General features: G+C 40.9%; 1 protein-coding gene across 3 annotated transcripts; it reads left to right on the forward strand.

Moving 5' to 3' along the window:
• The first annotated feature begins 386 nt into the window (after nt 1-386).
• Nucleotides 387-20,867, forward strand: TBATA (thymus, brain and testes associated). Of its 3 annotated transcripts, none has more exons than XM_072129990.1 (11): nt 387-549; nt 4,489-4,548; nt 7,820-7,875; nt 10,175-10,422; nt 12,109-12,273; nt 14,136-14,221; nt 17,214-17,357; nt 17,677-17,758; nt 19,328-19,454; nt 20,096-20,145; nt 20,554-20,867. In XM_072129990.1, exons 3-11 carry the CDS (start codon nt 7,829-7,831, stop codon nt 20,631-20,633), a joined length of 1,029 nt encoding a protein of 342 aa, XP_071986091.1. In that variant the 5' UTR covers nt 387-549; nt 4,489-4,548; nt 7,820-7,828; the 3' UTR covers nt 20,634-20,867. The 3 variants fall into 3 exon arrangements, with proteins under 3 accessions (XP_071986091.1, XP_071986093.1, XP_071986092.1); XM_072129992.1 differs by having other exon boundaries at nt 12,109-12,246; XM_072129991.1 differs by lacking the exon at nt 387-549 and adding an exon at nt 2,336-2,436.
• The last annotated feature ends 212 nt before the right edge of the window (nt 20,868-21,079 follow it).

A 21,079-nucleotide genomic window follows, 5' to 3' on the forward strand; every position in this document is an offset into this window, starting at 1 on the left:
GGTAGATTTTCTATAAACAAGGGCAAGTCGACTTTTTATGTTTCCAGCTGCCACTTATTCTGGGAAGAATTTGCCTTGTTAAAGACCCTTAGACTGACAATGGTCAATAGACAAGCATTTTAAGGCATGTTACCATGAAAAAGCTGGATTTTCCGAGTTAATTTACTATTAACTCTTCATTACAAGTGATTGTTATAAATCCCTAAACCAGACTTAAAAGAGCATAGCTTATCTAAAGGCAATATAAAGTATCTTTAGGTATTAAACAAAAAAAAGGAATTTTGCCAATGTCATTACGCCTGTCCATGGTCACTTAGTGGGGAGGAGGGGGTTGTCCTGCTGTTGTCAAGAAAATTGTATCCAAGCAACACAGCCTCAATAAGACAGAGACTTGAATGCAAACACTGCTCTATAGAGGTGACCGGGCAGGTCTGGCCAGGCTCCCGCTAGAGAGGAGGCATCCACATGCTACAAGAGGACTTCTCATATATCACATGCAATGCTAATAGCTGCTTAGTGAGACAGGATTGCGCAGCCCAATACTTACAGGTAATTACACATTAATTCCTTTTCCTAAAGAATATCGGAAAGTGAGAAACTTTTTGTAACACTTCTGTAACAGATTATAGAGATTGCTCATTTAACTCTTTAGGGTAATGTATAATTTCAATTTATCCAATGTCTCTGGTGCAGAAAACAGAATCGTTTACTTATGTATCAAAGTCATACATGACCTATTCCTATTCGCCGATGCATTTTTGAGGTTCTACATTGAGGGTGCGTTCACACGTGGCGTTTGTAATGTGTCAGGATGCGTGCGTCAGAACGCATGTGTTTTTAAATGTTACAATGTGTTTGGCTACTCTGGAAGCGTTTTCTTCATTGCTGGAAGTGAAAGCAACTGTGTTAACATTTTCACATCTGTTTACACTGACAGCAATGAAGAAAAACGCTTCCAAAGTAGCCAAATGCCTTGTGACATTTAAAAACGCATTCGTTCTGATCCTGATCCACTTATCCTGGCGCATGTGTTACGACTCACACGTTTTGATGCATCCAAAATGCCATGTGTGAACGCACCCTCAAGAAGGCAACACATTAAAAATAAGGTAGTTTATTAACCCACAAGTTATACAATTTTTCAGTATTTACTTCCAATGGATAGAAATCTGACCATGGTCAGACAGGTGCACAGCTCATTAGGATCGGGGAGTAAGCAGATCGGTTTTAACGAGCCGTGCACCCATGTGACATCACATGATCATGGTCAGATTTCTGTCCACTGGAAGTAAACATAGAAGTAAACTTCCTATAAAAGTACAGCAAGCAGAGATCTAGAAAACTAGTAAAAAGTAATGCAGATAGTATACTGGAAAACATTTCATTATACACAGTAACATTTATTTGCTGAAATGGGAACACCCCTTTACGTCTTACTCTTAGAAAAATTTTGGTGTGATCCCTGAGGCATTCTGATTATTCTTTGTAAATTGATTCATCATCATCTACAAATAAATCAGCCATGTTTACAGTTACCCCAAAATTTGACCAATGAATTTTCCATTGTATGTCCCCTTTTCTGTATCATTGAACGTGTTGGTGACTCTGAATGACGATTCATCAGTTCATTATTTATTGTATGGCGAAAGTAGCTCTGGGCATTTCATAGATGTCCCTAATTGAAGTGATATAGCATTAAATAAGTATAAAACATACTGAATGTTAGCCTCCTCCTGACATCCACTGTCCCCACCCCATATATTTCATTTGGCATACGACTACTGTATTTACACCTGTATTGACAGCTCTTAAGTTATTTGCTTTAATGACAACTGTGTTTTCCCAACCACACTGCAGAAATCTCTACACAAATAAGCATAACACTCAACAAACATAAGTTCCCGAAGATAGTATAAGCTTAAAACACATAATGAGAATTCATTTTCTATAAAATGAGACTGAGACAAAGCTAAGCACTTCAGATATTTAACCATTTCCATGTGTGAAACTTTGCGATGTTAGGCTGAAAAAATATAAAATATAAATTTTTTGCAAACATATTGGAAACAAACATTAGTCAGCATTAGATGTAAATCCTAGGCAGAGAATGACGGAAAGTTCATAATTTCCAGCAAAAGCAGAGAAGGTAGAACTCTACCCTGAGGAAGAGAGCCGTTGCTCTCGAAAAAGCGTTTGGTGCAAGTTCACCTGTGTCCCTTTGCCCCATCCGTAATTCATGGTGACGTCACTATCAACTTCCGATACAGTGTGTGGTCGAACCACCGGCCGGGGCTCCCACGCTAAACTGCTTCTTTCTGATTGACTTTAAGCAAACACGGAGCACAGTAGAGGGATTTACTACAGTGGACACCTACTACATCATGGGAAAGTTTTTGGGATACTCCACTTCCAACATTGGAACAATGGATAAACCTGGTCAGTCACCCGATTAACCGCTGCAGTTTTAATAACAATAACCAACTGTCTCGTCCTTTATAGTCAGCGCATGTATATTTTGTTTATTGATTTTAAGCGTCTTGTACATATTTATCAGCTAGGGCGGCTCATATACTACCAGCTGTGACATTTATGCAGTGCCATTATTTAGGAATCTCTTTTGGAAGCTTCAACTGCTTAAAAAATATAGATATCATCTACACGTTCTACAAAATTAACACACAAAAAACAGTTGAATTGTGAGCAATGGTTCTCAATCAGTTGGGGACATACATTGAGAGGTCAGCCGGTTCTGATAAAATCCGGACATTACTCCACATTCATCTAATCTGTGCATTGTGCTTTGCTAACTCTACAGAGAATGTGGCAGATTACCAGATACTGTTCTATGGAGATTATAATCTGCTCTCATGCTACCTGATCTGTCTATTATTACATGGCTAACCATACAAAGAATGGCCATTGTGTAATTATTTAATTATGTATATAGCTAACTATGACCTCCATTGACAATACTGTTCAAATGGTATTGATCAGATGGTTTTCAGATCAGGCTCAAATGTAAAAATAGTTGTCTTCAGAAGACATTCCTTAAAATCTGCTATAGGAGAAGAGATCAATCAAATTTTGCCAAAGAAAGAAAAGTAACAAGACCCTCCACCATACAAGACCAGTGCCGTAGTAGCTTCAGTAAACCCCTATGAAAATATGAGGCTGCAGGTTTTATCATTCTCTTGTTTGAGACATGGACCGAATGGGCTAAAAAAGTGATGGTGAACCTTTTAGGGACTGATTGCTTAAACAACAACCAAAACCAACATCGCAAAGTGCCAACATGGCGCAGCTTTCAATTGTATACGTACAAAAAGTTAACTTCTTTAAAGGGCTATCCTTACATACATAAGAGGCACCTACCACCGGATCTACCTTAATAGGTAGATCCATGGAGGTAGGTGCCTCTAATGTAAGTAAGGATAGCCCTTTTTAGGGCTAATCCTTTAGTCACATTTATCTTTTCTAATCTTTAAATTTGCTAATTTACCAAAGAGGCTACTGGGGCGTGGAGTAGCCGGAGCTGAGTCTACACGGCGCAGCTACTCCACGCCCCAGTAGCCTACTTGATCCTACTACCCAGATATCTTCAGCACGCAATTCCTCGTAGCTGCGCGCCCTCGTCCTAGAAGCCGACGTTCTGAGCATGCGCAGTAGCTCTGGCCTTAGACCCGAGACCACCGAGCCGGTGCCCTGCCTTCTGCACATGAGCAGAACGCCAACTCCGTGTAGCTGTGCGCTGAAGATATCTGGTTAGGAGGATCAAGGAGGCTACTGCGGCGTGGAGTAGTCGCGGCGTGTAGCCTCAGCTCCGGCTACTCCAAGCCCCAGTAGCCTCTTTGTTAGATTAGCATATTATCACAATTAATAATTAAAAAAGATAAAGGGGACTAAAGGATTAGCCCTAAACAGGGCTATCATTACAAACATTAGAGGCACCTACCATCGGATCTACCTTAATAGGTAGATCCATGGTGGTAGGTTTCCTTTAATAAAGTTGAGTAAGTTACAGACCTGATATGTAGTGTTATCTTCTGATTTCAATGTGTCTTTAGGGAAACATGTTATAGGGATTACATATATTGATTTACATTTTAGTAAGTTGGTCCAAAATTTTGCAGAAAATAAAAAAAGTTGAGGGAGTATAAGGATTGTGTAAATGTGCAGAATCTGGGTAGCGTAGTCCTTGCACCTATATCTATGGAGGGCCATCAATTTGAAGGTTCTAGGTTTCATCACCGGAGATAAATCTTATACACTGCAATACAAATGTAATAAGGTAAAATCAATGACAATGGATTATTGTGTGACAAGGGGACCGCTAATTTCCTCCATTGTATGTTGTGGTATGTCCAGGGTCCTATGAGCATTGTCATCCACTGAACCTCTCACTTAGTGTTGTGCTGTCCAGGCAGAGCTCTATGGTAACGTAGCCTGTCTTAAAATACTAATTTAATGGGTATTGTTCTGTGTTCACAGGAGTCTGAACAAGCAAGCTCCATTCACCTACATTTACATCTGCATAGCAACACATAACAGGTAAATGAAACTTCTTCTTCTTACACAGGAATCTTACATACAAAGATTCTGCAATAAAAATTAGTAACTCTACTTTATGTGTATGCTGCTTGTGGTAACCTTTTAAGGGGTTCTTTAGGATGGCCACAAATACCTGTTTATCCTCTGCTAGAATGAGCACCAAGTCCCAACTAAGTGAATTAGTTGAGCTGCAATACCATGCACAGACATTGTGCAGAAGAAGGAGATAAGCTATGACATCATCTATTGTCAGTAGTGATGTAATGATGGGTCAGTGTTATCTATATAGAGGTCATTGTACAAGGAGGGGGAGGAGATAAGCTGTGACATCATCTGTTGTCAGTAGTGATGTATTGATGGGTCAGTGTTATCTATATAGAGGTCATTGTACAGGGAGGAGGAGGAGATAAGCTGTGACATCATCTATTGTCAGTAGTGATGTAATGATGGGTCAGTGTTATCTATATAGAGGTCATTGTACAGGGATGGGGAGGAGATAAGCTGTGACATCATCTATTGTCAGTAGTGATGTAATGATGGGTCAGTGTTATCTATATAGAGGTCATTGTCCAGGATGGGGGAGGAGATAAGCTGTGACATCATCTATTGTCAGTAGTGATGTGATGAAGGGTCAGTGTTATCTATATAGAGGTCATTGTACAGGGAGGAAATGTAGATAAGCAGTGACATCATCTATTGTCAGTAGTGATGTAATGATGGGTCAGTGTTATCTATATAGAGGTCATCGTACAAGGAGAGGGAGGAGATAAGCTGTGACATCACCTATTGTCAGCAGTGATGTAATGATGGGTCAGTGTTATCTATATAGAGGTAATTGTCCAGGATGGGGGAGGAGATAAGCTGTGACATCATCTATTGTCAGTAGTGATGTAATGATGGGTCAGTGTTATCTATATAGAGGACAATGTACAGGGAGAGGGAGGAGATAAGCTGTGACATCACCTATTGTCAGTAGCGATGTAATGATGGGTCAGTGTAATCTATATAGAGGTCATTGTACAGGGAGGGGGAGGAGATAAGCTGTGACATCATCTATTGTCAGTAGTGATGTAATGATGGGTCAATGTTATCTATATAGAGATCATTGCACAGAAGGGGGAGGAGATAAGCTGTGACATCATCTATTGTCAGTAGTGATGTAATGATGGGTCAGTGTTATATATATAGAGGTCATTGAAAGTATGAAAAAGACATTTGAATCAGAAGACGGCAAAACAAAAATACAGAGCCAAAGAATAAAGGAGACATATCATTTGGAGCGCACAGTGAAAGCCATAAAAACAAAGCCTACAAGAAAATGGTACAAGTGCGTTGTTAGAGAGCAGGAAGTTGTGCAATTACAAAATGTACAGTGGAGGTCACATTAAGATCAACAATAGCAGCTGCCTACAAACCTCTCTCCGGCTTTCTTTCCCTTTTTCCCCTCTCCTTTCCTCTCCCTCCCCCGTTTTCACTAATATTCTTTTGGCCTTTCCCGAACGACCCCGCCAACAGCGCCTGCCAAACCTGAGACCAAAGAGTCCGGCGCCCACATGGTTGGACACGCACTCAGTTGCAGATGCTGCAGTGCTAGACCAACAATGTGCCCACCAACAGCCCGCATTAGTTGGCAGCGGAATTGCGGGAATCCCCCCCCCCCCCCAATGCTGCTCCAGCGGATCTGGTCACCCTGGGCCTCATGAGTGGGGCTTCCCCTGCCCTACTGCCTATGCCACTGCAATCCATAATTTTTACAAATGTCTAGGCCGCCCCAACAAACCGACTATCCCATACGTGGCACCGCTCCTGAAGGCTCTCCAACACCTCCTAGTCCACAGCACTAGAGGTAGCAGACTGGTATTGGTTAACAAAGGACCAACAAGCTACGCAAGGAGGGCTACGTGAGGAAGAACAACATGTGTCGTGCCACCTCTTCAGCACTAACACTAGAGGAGATGATTGCAACCACAAGCCCACAGTGAATTCCCAGCACAACGCTCCCCTCATCCCCAAGAATTACCAGTTCTGAGACCAGCACACCAAGCCAACAACACTGGATTATCAAAGCGCTAGTCAGGTGCAATACAGCGGCAGTACCTGGCGGCACACTGCACCTGAACCAGCTGCTAACATGTAAGGTCCAATATCAGTAACCCCCCCCCCCCATTCTCCTCAGCCCCAAATTTTAGGACTCATCCCCATGTAACTGTTAATGCTACGTTTCTAGCCACCAGTGTATTAGTCCTGGATTCGGGATAAACACTGTGCACTGTACCTAGTCGGTTGTCACACAATGCAGCTTAAAGCACCAGCACCAACATATGTATGAAAACCATGACATTAGCAAGACTAAGCAAGCAACAAGCGTAAATATCGTAACAAATTTTACTATGGGGAGTTTTAAAATGACATAATTCTTGACAGTTTAGTGTATGAAACATTAATTTTCACCAAACTTATCATAAGTAACCTACTGTGGGGGATAAATGTATGTGCATTGGGGGTCTATCCTGTATGCTATTGAGCTCAATGGGTTTTTCAACCAATACATTGGGGCATATTTACTTACCCGGTCCTGTCGTGATCCCGCTGTGCATTGTCTGGCGAGGATTCGGGTCTGACGACCATGGCCCCGATTTCTGTCGCATGCAAGCCAACGCCGATGCGCCACAATCTGATTGCGAGTGCCAAAAACCCGGGGCAATTCAACGCAAAACAGCGCAAAATGGAAATATTCTGGAAAACCTGATGGAATCCCGGTCTGTGGACCCTTAGTAAATGTGTCCCATTAAGTTTTACTCAGTATTGGAGAGAATCTAGAAGTCTCCATACCAAAAGTTAGAGCCTCCAGCAATCAGACATTTACCCCCTATTCTCTCGATAGGGGATAAAATAATTTAGCAATAAAAACACTTTAGTCTAACACTTCTGTCCTGAGGTGTTATTTCACTTCTACATCACCTCTTAGCTGGAGTGAGATCACAGCTTCGACAATTTATGCAGCTTTTTTTTTTTTTTAAAAGTAGTTTTTGCTAAATCTTGTGTATTTTAGCTTGCCAGACTTCAGGCTTTTTATTGTATCTTTTTTTTTTTAATCTGTAAGTCGTGCACTAGGGAGTACACAGTGTATTCTCGTTAAAGGGATTGTTCTCTGCAACATATTTGTCTATGATTATTGTATTCTGCATGGACAGCAGACCTTCTTCTATACACTACCCAGCAAATGATGAGATTACAACAATGTAATGATGTGCTTCTCTTTATGACACAGGACAATAAAATGCCGAGCGACACAAATGATCCACAGCCTGTATTACGTCAAACGCAGTAAGTACCAGCTATGTGACCATGTTGGAGAGAGAGGTATCTATCCCGCAGAAGGAGTGAATTCATGCCCCTAGCATGACGCCGGTGGTGAAAGGCATGAATAATCAGCCCGGAGAGCTAATACTTAGTGAAAGATTTCCTGTAACTAGCCCTATGACCACAAAAAACATAAAATACACTTTTTTAAGGTAGCATGCAAAAATAGAGAAGTACGTTAAAGAAAAAAAAAATAGCAACCAAATGTCCAAAACGCAACACATAAAACATTTAATAATAATCTATATTTATATAGCGCCATCATATTCCGCAGCGCTTTACAAATACAAATATAATAAAACATGACAAAGCACAAACATTTATATGGAACAAAATGAGTGAGGTCCCTGCTCGCGAGAGCTTACAGTCTATAAAAAATGATCAATCATCTTGCAAAAAATGACACTTTATACAGCACAGTGAAAGCCGTAAAACAGGTCCACTAGAAAATGCTGCAAATGTGTCATTTCACTAATATCATCGCATTTGGAATTTTTTTCCCACTTCCCAGTACACGGCATGGAATAATAAATACTGTCATTTTGAAGGACAATTTGTTACACACAAAACAAGCCCTCACACAGCTCTGTCACTAAGGATTTAAAGGGAACCTGTCACCTCAAACATCAATACTAAGCCTGACACAATACCTTACAGACCGGTGTAGAGGCATTCCAATGTTTCTTAACTGTTTTATTCACGTTTTCAATGTTCTATAAAAACTTTTATTCATCTTGTTTTCAAGGGGGGCATGGGGTGTGGCTTTTTTAATGAGATACACATCAGAGAGGAGGCGGGGGGATGACTGGAGCTGAGAGCTATACCGGCAACTGCAGCGTTTAAATGGCTGCAGGGAGATTCCTTGCTTGATCGGCGCCCCCTGCAGCGTTTTCAGAGGGTGCCGGTCTTTGCTATGGAAACCCCGAGGTCTGAGCTATAACAAGGGGGCATCCTCTACGCCTAGAGGAGAGGTGATTCTACCATCACCATAGACAAAGGTTCTTTACTGTAAGAGCAGTGAGACTATGGAACTCTCTGCCGCAGGAGGTTGTTATGGCGGACTCTATGTACATGTTCAAGAGAGGCCTGGATGACTTTCTGGAGAGAAAAAATATCACGGGTTATGGGGATAAAACATTTATTTAATTCTTAAAGGTTGGACTTGATGGACTTGCGTCTCTTTCCGGCTTATATACTATGATACCACAGGGCTGCACATAATAAATGCCTGTAAGGTCCTGTTATATGTCAGCATAGGCTGTTACTGCTAATACCCTGCAATACATCAGTATTGCAGGATATAATAATGAACAAACAATCACACGATTGCTTTTTCCTGTCCCATAGTGGGACAAGTAAAAGAAAAAGGTTTAAATATTTTTCATTGGCCAGGGTAACAATGTAGCATTTTGTCAATGGGATGACTTGCGCGGCGCTCTCAGCTGTGATTGGCTGATTGTGTGTGCCAGTGGTGTGCTTCTTCATTATTAATAAATGTCCTAATGTAACAACAGGAGACACAATCTCATAGCTATAAGGTAAGCGTGGGATGGGTTGTATCGTTCCCTGTTTGCTCTCACATACATTATTACACCAATAAAAAGAAGTCAATAGAGGATTCACAATATCACAATTAAAGGAGTATCAAAGGCAATGGGGCTCATTTACTAAGGGCTCTGTGGCCACATTTTCATCGGGTTTCCCAACTTTTTCCATTTTGCGCCAAATTCCGCTACATGTACCAGGAAGAAAAAGGTGAACTCCGGCGGACCTGAACGGGTAAGTGACATATGCAGGATATCAGCACGATTTAGTGAATTGCGCCAGAGTGCATTATACACGGACAGTGCACTTTCTTGAAAGGACGGGTAAGTAAATGTGCCCCAATATGTATAAGAACTATGTCTAAGAATGTCTGTGTGCTAAGATGCTAGATCAGAATTTGGTAGATTACCCGTCGTCTGTCAGCAATCCTTTGTGGCATGAAGTTACTCCAGATGGGGCTATTCATTTGCATATAGGACATCCACAGATGAATACATGAATATTTCTCTCCACAATGCTCTGCGATTGTGCTTATGGACTGTAATATATTTATACAGTCCCGGAGAAGTTCTTTCACATAGATTTAAATGTAAATTTCCATCACTCAGATGGCACATAAATAAACAGAAAACCCATACAATTGTATTACATTACCGTTAGGCGGATGCGCACATCACTCACGTGTAGAAATATTAATAGCTTTTGTTTTGATTTATAGCAACAACCATATAACTGCAAAAGAAAAGATGGAACGTTTGAAGAATCCAGTCTCTAGTACGTTTAAAAGTCAAGATATCACTGATTTGGCTGGAAAACTGGAAAATCTTGCCCAGAATACACCACTGCGTTTCAGTGATGAGGCAATGAGACCCCCAACTAAAAGCAACTCTCGTTTTGGAAACTTCAGTCAACACTCATTCTTTTCCAGGCATAACCCCCACCCCCATCGTGTTACACATATTCAAGGTATGTTCTGGATGACATTAGAAAGGCAATATATACAACATACCTCCCAACCTCAAGGGTGAAGAAGCGCTCCGCCACTTATCCCACCCCCCCTAGTATGCCATACAGTATATACCTAGAATAATGGCTCTAACACTATATATTATCACAATTATTACAATGCCCCATTCCCTGATTTCCTCTGTTCTCCATCTTATTGTTCCCCCTCCCTGCCCTCCCTCTTATTGTGCCCCCCACCCCTCTGCTTTCCCTCTTATTGTGCCCCCTCTGTTCTTCTTCTTATTGTGGCCCTTTCTCTGGCCCTCATATCTTCAGGCAGCATGTTATAGCGTAGAAAGAGCTGAGCAGATTGTACATAGTATACTGTATGCAGGCAGCAGGTTATAGAGATAAGCAGATTGTACATAGTGTCCTGTATGCAGGCAGCAGGTTATAGAGCAGGAGGAGCTGAGCAGATTGTACATAGTGTCCTATCTGCAGGCAGCATGTTATAGAGCAGGAGGAGCTGAGCAGATTGTACATAGTGTCCTATCTGCAGTCAGCATGTTAAAGAGCAGAAGGAGCTGAGCATAGTGTCCTATCTGCAGGTAGTTATACTAAGAATGTGGGGTGTAGAGCAAAGATATTTTGTGCTACATCTGTGGTTTAGTGAATATATGCAGGAAGCAGGTTATAGAGCAGGAGGAGCTGAGCAGATATTACATATTGTCCTATCTGGAGGTAGCATGTTATAGAGCAGGAGGAGCTGCGCTGATTGTACATAGTGTCCTATCTTCAGGCAGCAGGTTATAGAGCAGGATGAGCTAAGCATATTGTACATAGTGTCCTATAGGCAGACAGCATGTTAAAGAGCAGGATGTGCTAAGTGGATTGTACGTGGGGTCCTATCTGCAGGCAGCTTATTATAGAGCAGGAGAAGCTAAGCAGATTATATATAGTGGTCTTTGTGCAGGCAGCATGTTATAGAGCAGGCAGTGCTACTTGAGTACATCATGTCAAATCTGCAGGCAGCATGTTATAGAAAGAATGAGCAAAGTAGATTGTACACAGTGTCCTATCTGCAGGCAGCATGTTATAGAGCAGGCAGAGCTGAGCAGATTGTACATAGTGTCCTACATGCAGGCAGGATGTTATAGAGCAGGAGGAGCTGAGCAGATTGTACATAGTGTCCTACATGCAGGCAGCATGTTAAAGAGCAGAAGGAGCTGAGCACAGTGTCCTATATGCAGGTAGCAGGTTATAGAGCAGGAGGAGCTGAGCAGATATTACATAGTGTCCTATCTGGAGGTAGCATGTTATAGAGCAGGAGGAGCTGCGCTGATTGTACATAGTGTCCTATCTTCAGGCAGCAGGTTATAGAGCAGGATGAGCTAAGTGGATTGTACGTGGGGTCCTATCTGCAGGCAGCTTATTATAGAGCAGGAGAAGCTAAGCAGATTATATATAGTGGTCTTTGTGCAGGCAGCATGTTATAGAGCAGGCAGTGCTACTTGAGTACATCATGTCAAATCTGCAGGCAGCATGTTATAGAAAGAATGAGCTAAGTAGATTGTACACAGTGTCCTATCTGCAGGCAGCATGTTATAGAGCAGGCAGAGCTGAGCAAATATCCTACCAGTGATTCTAAAAATATTTTCTTTAGTAAAAGGACTGTTTGAACTTAATTGTGTGTGGTTTTTACAACAGGGCTCAACGGAATCCCAATATGTATTGTGAATGATGAGTGGAACGTCACTTCTCCTCTCTACCCTCATCCCATGATAAAAAGCAAGCTTCCAACAAACCTCCTGGGGGTACCCAGTTTACCTATAGGAGACCCACATGGTAACATGGTTCCATTTCTTGGGGCAGGTATAAAAGTATAAGAAAAACTCAGATGATTTTGCTATTTGGATTTAAACATGTAATAGTCAAACCTGGCCCGGAAGTTGTGCTCAGAAAGGGGTTGGCAAATACTTAATGTTATCCACTATGTACATAATAGGGAATAACATGGAACCCAACAATCTCTTCTCTCTAATGAATATAGCGACAGGTCAAGCAAGGTGAATTCATTGTTGCCGGGATGGCTGTATAGAGACGGGTATAGGCCCACATTTACTAAGGCGCCTGTGCCAGTTTTCTGTTGGACTCTGCACATTATTTTCTGTGCAAACTTCTTGCACAGGTATTTAAGAAGTGCCAGTTGGACTGTGCGCCACATTTATCATGCAAAGTCCGACAGATTTGTGTGACAAGCCCTATGTTAAAGGGAACCTGTCATCAGTAATTGGTCCAATAAACCACGATCAGTATATGGTCTAGCAGCTGGGCTGGGCGGTCATCACAGGGCTTGGTATCGAAGGCAGAGGCCTCGACCACCACCTGGCAGGTCTCCAGCTGGTGGTGTGTGAAAGAAAATAGAGAGAGCGGCTGACAGAGTAGGTTTCTTCCTGGGCTAACCCTGTTCTGTAGATTAGGATCCCTGGTGTTGGAGGATGGGGCAGCCATGATGGTATACAGCTGGATCCAGGGATCACTCAGAGGCACGTTGGTGAAAAATAACTTACAGTTCTTTACTGGCAACAGGCAATGGCCATTACAGCAGCAAAACGTTAGCTGGATGGAGGCTAGCTTCAGGCTAGGCTAGGAATTTTGGAGTAGAATCCTTGTGTTGGAGCTCTCTTCTCACAGGCAAAGGTGTCAGAGAAGCTTGCCCCAAACACCTCTGTTTCCTGGGCTGACTTCCTGGACTCTTTGATAGACAGATCGACAGACAGTCCACAAGCTCCTACCCAAAAGGGATTTTATAACCTTCCCTTGTGAAGTGGAAAGCCCTTTCAACCAACCTGCTCGATCCTACCATCTCAGTTACACAGGAATACTGATCACAGGCAGAGACTTACAACTGCATTTCTATAGTTCCTCGCTGTGAGGTGATCAGGCTCACAGAGCATGAAGAGGGATGAGTTTCACAGCACCTACCTAACCCTTTGCATTGGCAGGGGTGTTGCAGATGTATAAAGTCATGGTGGCTGAGAGTTTACCACTGAAACTAAACTCTCCCTTCCTCCGAACACCTCCTCCCATGGGAATGATATCATGCATTCTGGAAATCTGATCAAAGATGTCCCTGGATGCAGGACCATCAATTACAATAAAGTGGGCATTCTAAGACAGGTAAGGGCTTGACTTCAGTTATAAACTCTCCGCCTCCTTGACTTCATGAAACCAATTTACATCTCACTTCAAAGTTGATTTTCTGGATGATGCCACCAAACCAGGTGATAAAAGAAACATCATCTAGAAGCTACTAAGCTGCTTTACGAGGCCAATTTCTGATGACTGGTTCCCTTTAAAGGTGCACCAACAAAAATTGGTGCACTCTGTCAGGGCAGTGCAGGGGGCACCAGATTCATGAAGAATGGGAGCCAGAAATGGAGAATCTTGCGCTCCCTGTACACAGGCAAACTGAACATAGTGCAGTTTAGTAAACGTGGGCCTTACGTATCTCTGGCATTGCTACAGAAAATGAATTAAGCAGAATAACAATTTTAGGATAAATTTTCTTGATACATTTCTATGTTGTAAAAACATTTTACTGTCTTGTATCTAATTCAGTGTATTGTTCTTAACAACTTTCAATCTAACTGATGTGCTCTTGTATTCAGCTACAGGGTGAGAAACTAAACTGTAAATCCATCACTCACTAAATATAATCTCCGGTTCTGCAGGTTCCATGTCTGAAGCATGGAGGGAGGAGTTGAGAGAACTTGCAGAAAAAGTCTGCACGACAAACAAACAGCCATTGAAACAGGAGGTATTAATTATACTGCAGTGTAACCCTTGTAAGAACTTACCTTCTTAGGCCCCATGCGCGCAAACGTATATGGTGGCTTTACCGTGCCGTGGCCGGAAAAAAGTTAGAGCACTTTGGCCCGGAAGCACAGCTTCCTATGGAGAGGGGAGGGGTGAGGAGCACAATCAGCAAATCCCAGCTTACTCCTTTTTCTAGTGTAAAAAATATTCAGCAAAAGATACTGATTGCTTCACATTTGTAAATGCATTTTAAATATACATCTATTAGTTCTACAGAGAATCCTATACATTTTTTTCGGACAGAAACAAAATGGAGGCCATCAGATATATTTTGGTTGTTTTGATGATGAAAAGTGGCCACAAAAATATCCCCCCCCCTTACCAGCCGCGGAATTTATATTTTATTGCTTCTAGCTCTATACAGAATAAATACAGGCAGTACGTGCACCCGGCTGACTCAATTCACAGGATTACAATGCAGAGTCGGGGGTTTATAATTTTATTATTAACAGGAGCCACTGACTCATTTCAATATCATCTTGCAGAGCAACTCACTACATAAAAATGAGGCAGAACCTTTGGTTTGGAGGGCTGATTGAATTGTCCTTAAAGGGGTCCTCTTATCTGGGCATTCCAATGACAGCTGTCCTCCATTTCCAAGAGACCATATGAATATATTTATGGGAAATTATCTTTACAAGGGTAACATCCAATTAAAGAAATGCATGCATATGGCAGAGAAATTAAATGAAATGTCAATGCCCAGATAAGAATACCGCTTTAAGGACACCAGACTTAAAGATGATCTCTAGTTACATACAGATCTCTGGATGATGTTAATTTATTGAACTGTAGCCCCAGCCTACAATAATAAACTGTAAGAATTATCAAAGGTGTCTGTAATGAAGCTTTATTGATAATCATTTTTCCCATGTTCACCCAAAATTTTGAAGGGAACCTGTCACCTCCTGAAACAGGCCAGTGCTGTAGCATTCTTGTGAAAAGAACCTATATTCCTTGCTCTCATGCAGTCAAGGAGGTGGAAACTTGATGAAGTAGTCAAGCTGTCCTGCCTTCTGACTGTAGCTTGGGCTGATATCTGTCTTTCAGCCGTGACATGCCCTGCGGCAGGGCATGGCTTGGCTTTGCTAGGAGATGGAAGGGGGAAGGGTGCATGCGGCCATCAGAAGTCGCGACAGTTTGACTACTCTGTCGAACTTCCCACCTCCTTGACTGCATGAGAGAATGGAATATAAATTCTTTTTATAGGCATGCTGCAGCGCTGGCCCGTTATAAAAACACATATTAAAGTTGCCAGATAAGCTACTTTCTGTGGTATTACAGGGTTTCAGGAGGTGGCAGGTTCCCAACTGCCACTGGGACAAAAAAAAAATTGTGTGGATGTACACTTACAAAATATTCCAGTTCTGACTGACATACACATTCTACAGAACCATCGTTCTGTGCCTCTACTGTGTATAGACATTGTCACTCATCTTCCATACTTTAACTTGTCAGTCCTGAATGAATAATAAAGAATATTGGGGGTATAGTTAACCAATTGCCTAATTTTATACCGTAAGATTCTTAAAACATATTCTACTTTAAACCACATTCCTCCTGGACATCTGGATAGGTATAGAATAAAAACTAACCACAAGGTGGCAACGGCAGTTCATAGCCATCTGGTATTACAATAACTTGTGTTACTACAACCCTGAAAAGTATATATAAGCAGACTACTCTACAATGTCAGTGGGAAATAATCAAAACCTGATACAAAAAAAAGGAATACAATAATATAATATAATATATTTGTAATAATATAATATATCTGTAGCTCACACAAGGCTATAAAATGTAAAATTCATGTCTACAGCAAAATATATCAATAGATTTGTAAATTAGGTCACAGATAGCAAAATGTTGTAAAGACCACTGCCTTTCCCCTAGCTTAATCCACCGCCAAAACATCTCAAAATAAAGCGTGCTGCCATAGCTGACCTGCAGATTCATAATTTTAACAGATTTCAACCTTTGTGTAATTGTGAAGATTAAAAGGTAAAAAAAAGTCCCAACATAAAAAGTTATAGTATGGGTTTCCAGAATATAGGCAGAATACAAGGTTAAGGTTTCTGGATGAGGTTGGGGTTCAGGCATGATACAAGGTTCAGGTACAGGGTTCTGGATCAGGCAGGAGACAAGATTCCAGGTCAGACTGGATACAGGATTCCAGGCCAGGGTTCCAGATCATGTTGGGATTCCAGATTAGATTGAGTTTTCAGATCAGGCAAGAAACAGGGTTGTGGATCAAGCAGGAGTTCAGGGTACCGGCTCAGGATGGATACCAGCTCAGATACACTGGGATTCAGGGTACCAGCTCAGGCTGGATAAAGGCTCAGTTACAAGTTCAGGGTTTCAGGTCCAGCCAAACAGAAACAGACAGTATTACAGATCACAGGACAAAGTATAACTAGCCCTGAGTGAACTGAGCCCTGGGAATTTATGCAGGCCCTGCATTACTCAAACCACAGCTGAGACCAAGGGACTGCAAATTGAACCACCCCTTGACCAGAAAACCTATTTGTGAGCAGCTGCAAAAAAAATGTCAATGGATTTGGGAACCAAAGAAAAATGCAGCATTTTGGAATAGACTTCATTTTTATTGTTTTAATGCTGCTATACTGTGATTATAATTACAGATCATATATATATTCTTTTGTTATCTTATAATACATAAATGATTGTTTTAATTCTTTGTCACTACTTTCTAACATTTTTATATTTTGGTGTACTGAGATGTCTAAGAGCAGATTTCCTGCCTTCTTTTTTTCAATCACAGGGCTCATTGTATGGAATAACTATTTTCATATTTTAATAGAATGTACATTTAAGCATCTAGCTGCTAGTGCTGTAATTGATTACTCATCCAATGGAAAGGTTATAAGAATCATGATTCTAGAAAAATGAGCCAATTATAATTCATTGCTTAGGTAGAAGAGCCACGAAGATCTACACAATACTCAGCAGCGACTGGACGTATAATACCTGCATCTGCAAGAGCTTTGACACGAAAAGGAAACCGAACCAGCAAAGGAAGGAGTACAAGCACTCAACTCCAAGATCAAGAACTTTTGGTAAATTAGAGAAAATAGAGAGATTTGTGAAAGTCATCACATGACACATCCACATTGTATTAGTACGAATAGAACACTGTTGGTTTTTAGATGGCTTCATTTTCATAGAGATCAAAAGTTACCTAAAGGTCATGTGCATGATCTTAGATATGTTGGTCACTCTTTGGAAACATTGTGTACACCTGACCTTTCCACACACTAAATATAACTGATGTATCCAAGCTCTGTCCCAACAAAGTGGACCAGTCATCAGTATTTCATATGTCCAATAGGTCACACTGACCTGCCGCTGTAACACGTTTCTTTCTTCTGTTAATAGATACTGGAGTTGCTTTGCCAGATTCTACAAACTGATTCTCTGTCTGCCATCCAGCAGTGGCTTTTGACAGCTGGCCAGAGAGGTGAGAGCAAGTATTAACACAATATGCCACATCATGTTTCTATTCCTATGTCAAAAGAGTATTGTTACATTATAGCTTTATTTTTTTACCCATTGTGCCCCGGTTCACCATAACTTATGGTTCGTTATTGTTCTTAAAGAACGGCTAAAAGCACAACGTTCTCCAGACAGTCTAGCAATCCAGACTTGAAGATAATGATAAGATTGCACCTATACAGATCAACCAATACGCCTACACCAGAGCTCCTAATCTCATGCAATGTCACTTGTTATTGGTGTATCTCCAAATCTTCAAGAACGATCCAACATTCCTAAATTCCCACATGACCACAAGTCTTCTACAAGAATAAGCCACCATTCAGACAAAAACACTGGCCTTCATCCTCTTCCAACTCGGGTGCATAGAGGAGTGCAACTCTAAAAGCTCTTAGATTGCTTTATTTTTACACCTACACTAGAGTTGTGCCAAAGGATAAGCACAACCAGACCTGGTGACCACCATACACACATGCAGCATGTAATTTTACCTCACGCTGTGAGCGCTTCTTTCCCCTTTTTGTTTTTCCCCAAATGTCTGATCATGTCTGGCCATTGACTTCCACAGTATCCACTGTAGCATTACCAGTGACCATTAATTCTGTTTTTTCACCACTGCAAACTGCTATAAGACCTGGATGTTCTCAATAGTAATAGACACCCAGTTATTGCCTTTTAGAACATAACGTCTGGGCATTTACATTTAATTAAATTCATTTTCCTTATGTAAACATTTCTTCAATTGCATGTTAATAAAAAAAAATGTTCCTGTGTGAAGGTAATTTCCCATGAATGTAGCCATGTTGTCCCTTAGAAACCAGATAGCTTCCTTGGATACGACCACGTCACACTCTGGCAGCTGTGGCCAGACTTGCGCTATAGAGTCCTGCCGGACCACCAGGATTCAGCAATCATTACCACAGGACGGCTGTGCGACATGTAGTGACTCCCAGACATTTTATATACAATAACCTTTTGTTTCTTTGTGCAATCACTGCAGCAGAGGTGGCCGTATCCGAGGAAGCTATCTTGTTTATAAGGGACAACATGGCTACATTTATGAGAAATTATCTTCATAAAGGAACAGTTTTTTTAATAACATCTAATTGAAGAAATGTTTACATATGGCAGATTAATTAAACTGAATGTGAGTGCCCAGACGAGAATACCCCTTTAATTACTGTTTGTTTCTTATTTTTCATAAACAATATTTATTAAAAAAAAAATAACAGGATGGTAACAATTTAAGGGCTAAATCCTTGTGTTAAGTTACCTTTAAGTTCATAAGCTATTAATAATTGTTGAAGTGCTGACTTTTAGATGATGTATGTTATAGACTAGCACTTTATAGATGGAACAATCTCCATACTATGTCCCATCTGCACTGGATGTCCAGAGCAAACAAAACAAGAAGTTACTGTATGCTCAGCCTGTTATATAAATAAAGATTTTTGGTAAAAGTTTACAAGCTTAAACACAAATACAAGGTTAAAAAGCTATTTTTAAAGCTCATCAAAGTTGTAATGCTCCACAGAAAAAGACCTAGTCATGAATATGATCCAGACAGCTACTGCCAATATTCAACAGGAATCCCTACAATCCCAGAACAACACCGGTCTCTTGTCGAGAGATGAGTACCTACAGATGAAAAATCTAAACAGGTAAACAAATTTTCAGAAACGATTGAATCAAGAAACCATTTTCATATAGGGTCCATATCAAAGGTACAACAAACGTATGATGCATTAGGTTTTGCCCATACTACAAAAGTAGCCATAAGCAACTGGAATCCAGTATAAACAGAGGAGGCAGCTGTCAATGGTGCTACATGGTGGGAGCAATACATAAACTAGGCAACTAAGGAACATTTATATGGAAATGAGGATACCAGGTATAAGATGATTCGAATGTAAGAAATATCCCATGTCTTCAGATGGGAAGTAAGAGCTCTTCTTATGGAGAATTGTCTAATTACGTCCAACTTGCAGGTATGTAAAGACTTAGGGCCAATGATGCTCTACTGGGGTTTTCTGGGAAATATGCAAATTATGGCATAAGGAAAACATTGCCACTTAGCTACCTTATAAGCCAGCCCCCTTAACCTCAAGCATGACTTTCAGGATGCCTAATGACTTGAACTGTAGACAGTGCTGTTTCTATGTGGTTTTCACTCTCTTAAGAGTCCATGACTCCACCACAAAGAAGGATTCAGAAGCCCTAGCTGTGCCATGGGCTGTACCATCTACATGTAGTTATGTTGGATTAGTGGCAAGAATCTTATTTTCACTTTTCTGTGTCTAAGGTCCGAATACAAACAGAAACCAGAACCTATTCCTGAAGAAGATAAGCCAGGTAACCAAAAACATTCACGATTCATTTATAATTCTGGGGAAAATTGGAATCTGTAATTAATTATCTATCCAAAGGTGATTGTCGTGGCCTCTTCGGTTTATGCTTGGGTTTATAGCTGTCACATTCATTTGAATTGGAATGAAATCCAAACCTGTGATTTGATGTTTGGACCTGACTTCTTATGACCCATCCCATCTATTATCAACCTAGAAATTGCTCCCAGATGCATGACTGGTCACAGTTCTTGAATCATGACTGGACAGCATCTCCTAGCATTACAGTTTAGCCCCCTCTATTCGCTGGACTGAGCATGTCTTCACTATTGTGGTTTTGTGTCAAATACAAATGTGAATGTTTTTTCGGATCTGTCTTGGTCTATTGGTCAGTTGAATGCTCTCTCTTTTTCAGAACGCATTGGAACTGCTGAAGTACTCCAGATACATGCGGAAGACAGTGAAAATCAAGGCAAGCCTGACCAGGAAAAATAACCACCCTAGAAGTTGGAAGAAAAACTTCAATGATTCTGTTTAATTGTAATTTATGACAAGTGTCTTGTTTCAGATGCAAGAAAATTTTGGCTTTTATTCACACACTTTTCTTACCCCTTGTTGAACATTCTCAGTTGTCAACATCTGATCAACATAAAATTCACTTCAGACAATTTTGTAGTTTGAGTTTAATAAACATAAAGCTACTGATACAATAAATTTATTTCACCTCAATGGGTGGTTTATTTCCAGTAACCAAAGTCACAAGCAACACTAAAGTGAATATTCATATAAAACATAAGTAAATTACACCAGCCTTTGTATTGCCTTAATATATTTTTTACTCACATAAGAGGTTGTCTTTAGCTAGAAATATTAGTAGTATTGTCTAAGTCATACCAGTACATGAATCAGCTTAACCCCTTAACGACCCGGCGCTTTTTAGT

This window comes from Engystomops pustulosus, chromosome 11 (genome assembly GCF_040894005.1).
Source record: "Engystomops pustulosus chromosome 11, aEngPut4.maternal, whole genome shotgun sequence".
Classification (NCBI taxonomy): domain Eukaryota; kingdom Metazoa; phylum Chordata; class Amphibia; order Anura; family Leptodactylidae; genus Engystomops; species Engystomops pustulosus.